This window comes from Phalacrocorax carbo, chromosome 34 (assembly GCF_963921805.1).
Source record: "Phalacrocorax carbo chromosome 34, bPhaCar2.1, whole genome shotgun sequence".
NCBI classification, from domain to species: Eukaryota; Metazoa; Chordata; class Aves; order Suliformes; family Phalacrocoracidae; genus Phalacrocorax; species Phalacrocorax carbo.
This window is the reverse complement of record NC_087546.1, coordinates 543,373-553,956: the sequence shown is the minus strand read 5'-3', so window position 1 is coordinate 553,956 and position 10,584 is coordinate 543,373. Positions and strand designations below refer to the sequence as shown.

Genomic DNA, 10,584 nt, shown 5'->3' with positions numbered 1-10,584 from the left:
CGCCCGTGGAGGACCGCGGCACCATAGAGCGGTGCCGAGAGGGGCACTTGCCGCCGCTTCCGGGTCACGTGATGCGCGGGGAGCGGGGGGGCCGTGGGCGGGAGGCGCATGCGCGGCCGGAAGCGGCGGGTACGGCGGGCGGCGCGGGTCATGGCGGGCTACGGGGTGGCGAACGAGCGGCTGCGCGTGCTGGAGGAGCTGGAGCGGGAGATCGGCGCGTCCCTGCAGAGCGCCGGTGAGCGGGGGCGGCGGGACGGGGCTTCCCGGTGCAGGGCCCGAGCGCACGGGGCCTCTGTGCGGGTGGTGCTTATGGGCGGGGCCTGAGGGCGCAGGGCTCTGCGGGTGGTGCTGAAAGGGGCGGGGCCTCACGGGGGCGGGTCTTACCAAGGGCGGGGCATGTGCTTGGGGGCGGGGCTTCAGGGGCAGGGTTTGCGTTGAGGGGCGTGGCATTCGTCTCCACGGTGACCGCGGGGGCGCGGCCTCTGCCCCTCCCCTTCCCTAGGGATGCCCGAGTGGGTGGGGCCGGGGGCGTGGCCTGACCTGGAGCCAGGGTGAGGGGTCAGGGGTGAGAGGTCGCGCTCCAGGCCTCGCCCCGACCCCAAGGCCCCTTGGGGGGGCGGGGCACGGGCGGGATGGGGTCAGGGGCGAGGGGTCAGAGGTCACAGGTCGCGCCTGCAGGCACGGTGATCCTGGAGCTGTCGAAGGAGAAGGCCGGGGAGCGGCTGCTGGAGCGCCAGGCCGCCCAGTTCAGCGCCGCCGTGCAGAAGGTCGAGTCCGAGCTCTCGGCCCAGATCCGCTACCTCACCCAGGTCAGGGGTCACGGGGTCGGGGGTCACGGGGGTGGGCCGGGGGTCACGGCGGCCTCACCCCAGCTCCGCCCTCCGCAGGTGGCCACGGGGCAGCCCCACGAGGGCTCCAGCTACTCGGCCCGCAAGGCCTGTCAGATGGCGCTGAACCGCGTCGACTACGCCCGCCTCAAGCTGGGGGAGCTGGCGCGGGCCTGCGAGCAGATGCTGGAGCCGTGACGGGGCGGCGCCGCGGGGACACCGGGACAGCCACGCCTCCGCTGCGGGGACGCGGGGACACCGGGACAGCCACGCCTCTGCTGCGGGGACGCGGGGACACCGGGACAGCCACGCCTCCGCTGCGGGGACGCGGGGACACCGGGACAGCCACGCCTCTGCTGCGGGGACGCGGGGACACCGGCACCATGGGGACACCGGGACAGCCACGCCTCCGCTGCGGGGACGCGGGGACACCGGGACAGCCACGCCTCCGCTGCGGGGACGCGGGGACACCGGGACAGCCACGCCTCCGCTGCGGGGACGTGGGGACACCGGCACCATGGGGACACCGGGACAGCCACGCCTCCGCTGCGGGGACGCGGGGACACCGGGACAGCCACGCCTCCGCTGCGGGGACGCGGGGACACCGGGACAGCCACGCCTCCGCTGCGGGGACGTGGGGACACCGGGACAGCCACGCCTCCGCTGCGGGGACACCGGCACCGTGGGGACACCGGGACAGCCACGCCTCCGCTGCGGGGACGCGGGGACACCGGGACAGCCACGCCTCCGCTGCGGGGACACGGGGACACCGGGACAGCCACGCCTCCGCTGCGGGGACGCGGGGACACCGGGACAGCCACGCCTCCGCTGCGGGGACGTGGGGACACCGGCACCATGGGGACACCGGGACAGCCACGCCTCCGCTGCGGGGACGTGGGGACACCGGGACAGCCACGCCTCCGCTGCGGGGACGCGGGGACACCGGGACAGCCACGCCTCCGCTGCGGGGACGTGGGGACACCGGGACAGCCACGCCTCCGCTGCGGGGACACCGGCACCGTGGGGACACCGGGACAGCCACGCCTCCGCTGCGGGGACGCGGGGACACCGGGACAGCCACGCCTCCGCTGCGGGGACACGGGGACACCGGGACAGCCACGCCTCCGCTGCGGGGATGCGGGGACACCGGGACAGCCACGCCTCCGCTGCGGGGACGCGGGGACACCGGGACAGCCACACCACTGCTGCGGGGACGCGGGGACACCGGCGCCGTGGGGACACCGGGACAGCCACGCCTCCGCTGCGGGGACGCGGGGACACCGGGACAGCCACGCCTCCGCTGCGGGGACGCGGGGACACCGGGACAGCCACACCACTGCTGCGGGGACGCGGGGACACCGGCGCCGTGGGGACACCGGGACAGCCACGCCTCCGCTGCGGGGACGTGGGGACACTGGCGCCATGGGGACACCGGGACAGCCACGCCACTGCTGCGGGGACGCGGGGACTCTGACGCCAGGGGGACGCGGGGACAGCCCCGCCGCCAGCCGCCACCGCCTGCCGCTCGCTCCAGGGACGCGCTAAGGACACGCCAAGGACGCACCACAATAAAGGGAAGCCAGGGTGGCCTTCAGGCCCGGTGAGCCTCGGCGCGTCCCCGACACGCGCGTGTGCCCGGCGGCCGCCCCCCTGCCCTGCGCCCCCCCGCGACACAGATCCGGGGGCAAAGCCAGCTGTTTAATCACGGCGGGGGTGGGGGTGGGGGTTCAGTCACGCTGCGGGGGTGGGGGGACCCAGCTCAGGGCACTTCACAGGGTCTGTACCCCACGTCTGTGGGGCAGGAGAGAGTCGGCAGGGCCTTGGGTGGGGGGCAGGACCCCTGCCCCCCTGCCTCTCCCTGCCCCCCGGCAGCCCCACCAGAAGGCCAGGACCAAGCCCATGCTGGCTACCAGCCCCACGGCCATGGCCAGCCCCACGGAGTGGGGAGCCTGCCCCACGGAAGGGGGTGGCATCTGGGGGTCCTGCCCCATGGCCTCCCAGTGGGTCCAGCCTGTGGGGGCGGGGAGCAAGGCCTGGGGACCCCCCGGGAGCTGCCCCCCATCCCCGTGCCCCTCACCCAGCCTCGAGGCTGGGGGGCTGGGGCTGCATCTCTCTGTGGGGCCAGGTGGGGGTCCCTCTGGGGCTGCGGGACTCAGTGGGGCCAGGTGACTGGCAGGGAATCGGGCTGGGGGTCCATCTGTGGCCAGGGGTCCGTCTTCAGCCGGTGGTCTGTCTGTGGGTCTGTCTGTAGCTGAGGGTCCATCCATGGGTCTGTCCGTAGCCGGGAGTCTGGCCAGGGCTCTCTGAGCCACTGTGGGGGGAGAGGAAAGGGTGCAAGTGGTCAAGGGTCCCGCAGGTGTGGGGCAGCCCCGGGGGTCGTGTGTCCCCCCCGGGCGTGGGGCAGGGACCCACCTTGGCGCTCCCAGAGGTGCAGCAGCTCCACAACCCACGGCGAGTTCTGGAGCCCGCAGAGCCGCCACTTGGGCAGCATGAACCTGGGGGGGCACGGGAGGGCTGTTATGGGGCACGGGGGGGCTGCCGTGGGGCACTGGGGGGGATCCCTCACATCTATAGGCCCCAGACCCCATCTATGGGGCAGGGCCAAGTCCCGTCTGTGGGGCCTGGCCTCCCCATCCATGCCCTCCCCCCACCAGTCGGGCATCTCCTGGGCACCAGTTCCTGGTTCCTCTTTTCCTGCTGGTTGTGGGGGTGGAGCAGCTGCTGGGGGGCTCTGGGGGGCTGGGGGGCTCTGGGGAGCTGGGGAATGGCTATGGGGCTCAGGGGGCAGCTATAGGGCACTCGGGTCCCCACGGGGCTGGGGGACCCCTGGGGGGGGGGATATGGGGGGTGATGTGGAGTGTTGGGGAGGCCTCTGGGGAGTGGCCGTGGTTGAGGGGTCCGGGGGGGTCCGGGGGTCCCTCACCTGAGGATGTGGTTGGGGCAGGGCTCTGCTCGCAGCACGTGGCGGGCCATGTGGGGCAGGTGCACACCGGGGGGGGGCTGCCTGATCCAGCTGCGGGTGCAGCCACAGGCCCCTGCCGAGCCCCCCATGTTCCCCAGCGCTGGGGGGGGACATGGAGGTCAGCAGTGGGCACCAGCCCAGGACCCCCCAGCCTCGGTGCCCCCCACCCACCCCGATCCAGGGAACCCCAGCCCCACTTCTCCAGGCTCTGCTCGGTCCTGGCACCCCCTGACCCCCCCAGTTCCCCCCCATGCCCCCTGACCCCCCAGCACCCCCCTAGTACCTCCAGTGCCCCCTGAACCCCCCCAGTGCTCCCTGACACCCCCAGTCCGGGTGCCCCCAGACCCCTCCCCAGCCCCCCTGGTGCCACTCAGTGCCCCCTGAACCCCCCAGTGCCCCCCAACACCCCTGCCCCACCCTGATGTCCCCAGTCTGGGTGCCCCCAGACCCCTCCCCGGCCCCCCTGGTGCCCCTCGGTGCCCCCTGAACCCCCCCCAGTGACCCCCAACACCCCTGCCCCACCCCGATGCCCCCGGTCCTGGTGCCCCCTGACCCCTCCCCGGCCCCCCTGGTGCCCCTCGGTGCCCCATGAACCCCCCCCAGTGCGCCCCAACACCCCTGCCCCACCCCGACGCCCCCGGTCCCGGTGCCCCCTGGCCCCCCCGGCCCCCCGGTACCTCCCCAGGGCAGCAGCAGCAGCAGCAGCCCCAGCCCCATGGCGCGGGACGAGCGGCGGGACCCGTGCGGGGGCGTCAGCGGGAGCCCCGACGGCACCTCCCGCGGGGCCGCTCCGCCCCCCCCCGCCTCCCCCCCCCCCGGTTCCCCCCCCCCGGCGCTCCCCCCCCCCCCCCGGCTCCCCCGCACGGCACCGGGACCCCGCGCCGGGACCGGGCCCCCCGCACCGACACCCCCCGGAGCGGGACGGGCAGTGGCACCCCCAGAGCCGCCCCGGGACCCCAGCCCGGGGCACCGGCACCTCCCCGACCCCCCGCCCCGCTTTCGGTTTTGGTCTTGGTTTCGGTCGCGGCCGGCGCCGGGCTGTTTCCGGGCAGCGTGACGTCATGGCCCCTCCCTGACATCACACCTCGCCCCACGGCGTGTGGGACCCGGGACGTCCGGGGGGGCACCCAGAGGGGGGAGGGGGAGGGGGGCCGGGGGGTCCTGGGGGCAGCCAAAGAGGGGAGGGGGGCAGCCAAAGAGGGGAGGGGGGCCGGGGGGTCCTGGGGGCACCCAGAGAGGGGAGTGGGGCACCCAATGGGGGAGGGGGGCCGGGGGGTCCTGGGGGCACCCAGAGAGGGGAGGGGGGCAGCCAAAGAGGGGAGGGGGCACCCAATGAGGGAGGGGGGCCGGGGGGTCCTGGGGGCACCCAGAGAGGGGAGGGGGGCACCCAAAGAGGGGAGGGGGCAGCCAAAGAGGGGAGTGGGGCAGCCAAAGAGGGGAGGGGGGCACCCGAAGAGGGGAGGGGGCACCCAAAGAGGGGAGTGGGGCAGCCAAAGAGGGGAGGGGGCACCCAATGAGGGAGGGGGGCCGGGGGGTCCTGGGGGCACCCAAAGAGGGGAAGGGGGCACCCAATGGGGGAGGGGGGCCGGGGGGCCCTGGGGGCACCCAAAGAGGGGAAGGGGGCACCCAATGGGGGAGGGGGGCCGGGGGGCCCTGGGGGCACCCAAAGAGGGGAAGGGGGCACCCAATGGGGGAGGGGGGCCGGGGGGCCCTGGGGGCACCCAAAGAGGGGAAGGGGGCACCCAATGGGGGAGGGGGGCCGGGGGGTCCTGGGGGCACCCAAAGAGGGGAGGGGGCACCCAATGAGGGAGGGGGGCCGGGGGGTCCTGGGGGCACCCAAAGAGGGGAAGGGGGCACCCAATGGGGGAGGGGGGCCGGGGGGCCCTGGGGGCACCCAAAGAGGGGAAGGGGGCACCCAATGGGGGAGGGGGGCCGGGGGGCCCTGGGGGCACCCAAAGAGGGGAAGGGGGCACCCAATGAGGGAGGGGGGCCGGGGGGCCCTGGGGGCACCCAAAGAGGGGAAGGGGGCACCCAATGGGGGAGGGGGGCCGGGGGGTCCTGGGGGCACCCAAAGAGGGGAGGGGGCACCCAATGAGGGAGGGGGGCCGGGGGGTCCTGGGGGCACCCAAAGAGGGGAAGGGGGCACCCAATGGGGGAGGGGGGCCGGGGGGCCCTGGGGGCACCCAAAGAGGGGAAGGGGGCACCCAATGGGGGAGGGGGGCCGGGGGGCCCTGGGGGCACCCAAAGAGGGGAAGGGGGCACCCAATGGGGGAGGGGGGCCGGGGGGCCCTGGGGGCACCCAAAGAGGGGAAGGGGGCACCCAATGGGGGAGGGGGGCCGGGGGGTCCTGGGGGCACCCAAAGAGGGGAGGGGGCAGCCAAAGAGGGGAGGGGGCACCCAAAGAGGGGAGGGGGGCAGCCAAAGAGGGGAGGGGGCAGCCAAAGAGGGGAGGGGGCACCCAAAGAGGGGAAGGGGGCACCCAAAGAGGGGAGGGGGGCACCCAAAGAGGGGAGGGGGCACCCAAAGAGGGGAGGGGGCACCCAAAGAGGGGAGGGGGGCACCCAATGGGGGAGGGGGGCCGGGGGGTCCTGGGGGCACCCAAAGAGGGGAGGGGGCACCCAATGGGGGAGGGGGGCCGGGGGGTCCTGGGGGCACCCAAAGAGGGGAGGGGGCCGGGGGGTCCTGGGGGCGTCGCGTGTCACGGGGGCGGCTTCGAGCCTCGGCTGTCTCGCACGTGCAGTTCCACATGCACGTGACGTCACACGCCTGACGTCAGGGCGCTGGTTTTAGGGCGGGGCAGAGCCCGTGGGGTCCCCGCGCGCGCCCCCCCCCCGCCCCCCCACCTCCGGGCCCCTCCCCCCACCTCCGGGCCCCTCCCCCCGCCACGTTCCAGCCAATCAGCGCCGCCGGGGGAGGGGCGCGGTGACGTCAGAGGGACGCGGGTACCCCCCGCGCGCTGTTTACCTTTGAATCCCCCGGGCAGGAGGTGGGGGCGGGGGGGGCTGGGGGGCGTCAGGGGGCGCCCCTGGGGGGAACGGGGGGGGGGTCGGGGTTGTCGGGGGGCGCCCGGCGCCGGGGGGGCGGGGGGGGGTTGGAGAGCGGGGGGGGGGGGGATTCCTGGAGTGCCAGTTGGGGCGGGGGGGGGGCGGCTGGGGGGCCGGGCCGGGGGGGGCCGGGCCCGGGGGTGCGGGTCTGGGGGTGCCAGGTTTGGGGGGTCGGGGGGTGCCGGCCTGGGGTTGCGGGTTTGGGGGGTTCTGGGGGGCCGGGGGGGGCCGGGTCGGGGGGGCCGGGGGGGGCCGGGTCTGGGGGGCCGGGTGGAGGGGTGCCAGGTTTGGGGGGTCGGGGGGTGCCGGGCTGGGGGCCGGGTCTGGGGGGCCGGGTCTGGGGGGCCGGGTGGAGGGGTGCCAGGTTTGGGGGGTCTGGGGGTGCCGGCCTGGGGTTGCGGGTTTGGGGGGTTCTGGGGGGCCGGGTCTGGGGGGCCGGGTGGAGGGGTGCCAGGTTTGGGGGGTCGGGGGGTGCCGGGCTGGGGTTGCAGGTTTGGGGGGGTCTGGGGGGCCGGGGGGGGGCCGGGCCGGGGGGGGCCGGGTCTGGGGTTGCGGGTTTGGGGGGGTCTGGGGGGCCGGGGGGGGCCGGGTCGGGGGGGCCGGGTCTGGGGGGCCGGGTGGAGGGGTGCCAGGTTTGGGGGGGTCGGGGGGTGCCGGGCTGGGGTTGCGGGTTTGGGGGGGTCGGGGGGGGGCCGGGTCTGGGGGGCCGGGCCGGGGGGGCCGGGTCTGGGGGCCCGGGGGGGCCGGGCCGGGGGGTCCCCATGCCGATGCCCCCCCAGATGGAGTTCCTGACCGGGTACCGGGCGGAGCTGCTGGAGCTGGTGTCGCTGGTGCTGGGCTGGCGGCGGGGGGCGGCGGGGCCCCCCCCGAGGCCGGGGGCTCTGCGGCAGCTGCCCCCCGAGCCGGGGCCCTGGGTGCTGCACGCGCTGCCCAACACCCGCCTGGGGGTGGCCCTGCCCGCGCGGGGGGCGCGGCGGGGGGGGCCCTGCGGGGACCCCCGGGGACCCCTCTGCGGGGGCACGGCCCTGACGCTGCCCGACCTCAGCCGCACCCTGGCCTTCGTCAGCCTGGAGGAGGAGGAGGAGGAGGAGGAGGGCGGCGGGGCCCCCCAGGGTAACGGGACCCCCAAATCCTGGAACCCAAAGCCGGTCCCTGAGCTCGGCTGGGGACGCGCAGCCCATGGGACCCCACACCAGACCCCAGAGAGACCCCGCAATCCCCCCCCCCCCAGCACCCCGAAACTGAGCCCAGGCATGAACCTGAACTTCACTGAGGGGGACCCCAAATCTGAGCCCAAGGGACCCCGAAGTCCCTCCCTTGGGACCCCAAATCTGAGCCCAAGGGACCCCGAAGTCCCTCCCTTGGGACCCCAAATCTGAGCCCAAGGGACCCCGAAGTCCCTCCCTTGGGACCCCAAATCGGAGCCCAAGGGACCCCGAAGTCCCTCCCTTGGGACCCCAAATCTGGGCCCAAGGGACCCCGAAGTCCCTCCCTTGGGACCCCAAATCTGGGCCCAAAGGGACCCCGAAGTCCCTCCCTTGGGACCCCCAAATCTGGGCCCAAGGGACTCTCATCCCCACCCGGGTGGGACCCCAAACCTGACCCTCGAAGGGACCCCAGGGAGTGCCCAGGGTGACCCCCAGAACCCCCTAATCCCCCTGAGCCCCTGACCCCATCAGACCCCTCAACCCTCCTGACCCCCCCAGATCCCCCTGATGCTCCCGACGCCCCGGACCCCTCACACCCCACCCAAACTCCCCCAATCCCCCTGACTCCCCCCGACCCCCCCAGACCCATACACCCCCGCAGACCCCCCGACCCCCCCAGACCCCCAGACCCATACACCCCCGCAGACCTCCTGACCCCCAGATCCCCCCCTGACCCCCCCGACCCCTTCAAACCCCCCAGACCCCCCTCCAGACCCCCAGACCCATACACCCCCGCACACCCCCGAGCCCCCCAGAACCCCCCAGACCCATACACCCCCGCAGACCCCCTGACCCCCCCGACCCCCCAGGCCGGGTGCTGGTGGTGACGCAGGTGCTGCTGCTGACGGACGCCCGCGGGGTCCCCCTGGGCTTCGATTTTGAGCTGGGGGCCCCCCACGCCCCCCCCGCGCCCCCCCCGACCCGCCGGGCCCTGGGCCTGCTCTGCCGCGCCATGGGGTGCCCCATGGCCGGGGGGCCCCCCCGCCGCCCCCGCCAGCTCGCCGTGGGGGACGCCAGCCTGCACGCGTGAGTGACCCCCCCCCAACTTTTGGGGCGCCCCCCCCCTCCACGTCTCCCCCCCCCCCCCCGGGACGCACGACACCCCCCCCAAGGGGCCCCCCCCCGACGCCCCCATCCGTGTCCCCCCCCAGTGCCCTGCAGCCGGCCGCTGCCCGCCTGGGGGTGACGCTGGTGGGGACCCCCCTCCGGGGCTGGGGGCCCCCCCCCGCCCTCGGCACCCCCGCGCTGCGCTCCCGCCTCTGCCACGCCTGCGGGGGGCTCGCCCGGACCCCGCTGCGCTGGTGAGCGCCGGGGGGGCCTGGGGGGCATTGGGGGGCCTGGGGGGGGCCTGGTGAGCGCCGGGGGGGCCTGGGGGGCATTGGGGGGCCTGGGGGGGCCTGGTGAGCACTGGGAGGGCCTGGGGGGTATTGGGGGGACCATGGGGTGCATTGGGGGGGGCCCGGGGTGGGGGCATTGGGCAGCCCAGGGGGGTCCGGGACACCAGAGCGGATGGGGTGATCCCTGGGGGAGGCAAAGGGGGGGGGGCATTGGGGCACAGGGGGTGTTTTGGGGGGGTTTGGGGGTGCAGGGGTGTCCCCCCACACTGACCCTGCCCGCAGCCCGCAGTGCCGGGCCGTGCTGTACTGCTCCGAGGGGTGCATTGGGGTGCGGGGGGTTTGGGGGGCGCGGGGCGCTGCGGGGCGGGGCGGGGGGGGCGCGGGGCGGTTTGGGGGCGCAGGGGGGCCCCCCACGGACCCTGCCCGCAGCCCGCAGTGCCGGGCCGTGCTGTACTGCTCCGAGGGGTGCATTGGGGTGCGGGGGGTTTGGGGGGCGCGGGGCGCTGCGGGGCGGGGCGGGGGGGCGCGGGGCGGTTTGGGGGCGCAGGGGGGCCCCCCACGGACCCTGCCCGCAGCCCGCAGTGCCGGGCCGTGCTGTACTGCTCCGAGGGGTGCCGGGCGGCCGAGGCTGTCGGGGCGCACCGCGGCTGGTGCCGGCAGCTCGGGGGGTTCATGGGGCGCGCGGCCGCGCTGGCGGAGCTGCCCTTCGCCTTCACCGCAGGTGGGGCGGGGTCCCGGGGGGCGCCGGGGGGGCGCTGGGGGCTGGGGGTCCCGGGGGGTGCCCTGGGGGTGCCCTGGGGGGTGCCGGGTGGTCCCGGGGGTGCCCTGGGGGTCCCGGGGGTGCCCTGGGGGGTCCCGGGGGGTGCCCTGGGGGTGCCCGGGGGTGCCCTGGGGGGTCCCGGGGGGTGCCCTGGGGGTGCCCTGGGGGGTGCCGGGTGGTCCCGGGGGGATCCCGGGGTGTGCCGGGGGGTGCCGGGGGGTCCCGGGGGTGCCCTGGGGGTGCCGGGTGGTCCCGGGGGTGCCCGGGGGGTGCCATGGGGGGTCCCGGGGGTGCCGGGGGGCGCCGGGGGGGCGCTGGAGGTGTCCCGGGGGGTGCCCTGGGGGGTCCCGGGGGATGCCGGGGGGCGCCGGGGGGCGCCGGGGGGGCGCTGGAGGTGTCCCGGGGGGTGCCCTGGGGGGTCCCGGGGGGTGCCGGGGGGTGCCATG

General features: G+C 76.5%; 3 protein-coding genes across 4 annotated transcripts in view; 2 read left to right on the top strand and 1 right to left on the bottom strand.

Annotated features, from left to right (window-relative positions):
- Window positions 1-56: 56 nt before the first annotated feature.
- Window positions 57-2,528, top strand: MED11 (mediator complex subunit 11). 2 transcript variants are annotated; one of them, XM_064437642.1, is made up of 4 exons: window positions 57-235; window positions 679-809; window positions 888-2,122; window positions 2,243-2,528. In XM_064437642.1, exons 1-4 carry the CDS (start codon window positions 72-74, stop codon window positions 2,429-2,431), a joined length of 1,719 nt encoding a protein of 572 aa, XP_064293712.1. In that variant the 5' UTR covers window positions 57-71; the 3' UTR covers window positions 2,432-2,528. The 2 variants fall into 2 exon arrangements, with proteins under 2 accessions (XP_064293712.1, XP_064293713.1); XM_064437643.1 differs by lacking the exon at window positions 2,243-2,528 and having other exon boundaries at window positions 91-235; window positions 888-1,143.
- Window positions 2,529-2,596: 68 nt separating this feature from the next.
- CXCL16 (C-X-C motif chemokine ligand 16) lies at window positions 2,597-4,627 on the bottom strand. Its single transcript, XM_064437657.1, has 4 exons — window positions 4,467-4,627; window positions 3,751-3,889; window positions 3,240-3,322; window positions 2,597-3,138 (listed from the first exon to the last, which is right to left on the bottom strand). The coding sequence occupies exons 1-4, from the start codon at window positions 4,504-4,506 to the stop codon at window positions 2,597-2,599; spliced, it is 804 nt and encodes a 267-aa protein (XP_064293727.1). The 5' UTR covers window positions 4,507-4,627.
- Window positions 4,628-7,533: 2,906 nt separating this feature from the next.
- The window catches only part of ZMYND15 (zinc finger MYND-type containing 15), a 5,700-nt gene continuing 2,649 nt past the window's right edge, over window positions 7,534-10,584 (top strand). The window contains 4 exon segments of the mRNA XM_064437614.1: window positions 7,534-8,185; window positions 8,742-9,067; window positions 9,193-9,342; window positions 9,954-10,095. Of these exon segments, the coding sequence (XP_064293684.1) occupies window positions 7,595-8,185; window positions 8,742-9,067; window positions 9,193-9,342; window positions 9,954-10,095 (1,209 nt within the window). The 5' untranslated portion in view covers window positions 7,534-7,594.

What these genes read in the sequence shown, in the direction of transcription:
- MED11 (XM_064437642.1), top strand. Translation starts at nt 72, where the DNA reads ATGCGCGGGGAGCGGGGGGGCCGTGGGCGGGAGGCGCATGCGCGGCCG. An exon ending in CGCGTCCCTGCAGAGCGCCG is followed by an intron (nt 236 to 678) that starts GTGAGCGGGGGC and finishes TCGCGCCTGCAG; the next exon opens with GCACGGTGATCCTGGAGCTG. An exon ending in AGATCCGCTACCTCACCCAG is followed by an intron (nt 810 to 887) that starts GTCAGGGGTCAC and finishes CGCCCTCCGCAG; the next exon opens with GTGGCCACGGGGCAGCCCCA.
- CXCL16 (XM_064437657.1), bottom strand. Translation starts at nt 4,506, where the DNA reads ATGGGGCTGGGGCTGCTGCTGCTGCTGCTGCCCTGGGGAG. An exon ending in GCTGCTGCTGCCCTGGGGAG is followed by an intron (nt 3,890 to 4,466) that starts GTACCGGGGGGC and finishes GTCCCCCCCCAG; the next exon opens with CGCTGGGGAACATGGGGGGC. An exon ending in GCACCTCTGGGAGCGCCAAG is followed by an intron (nt 3,139 to 3,239) that starts GTGGGTCCCTGC and finishes CTCCCCCCACAG; the next exon opens with TGGCTCAGAGAGCCCTGGCC.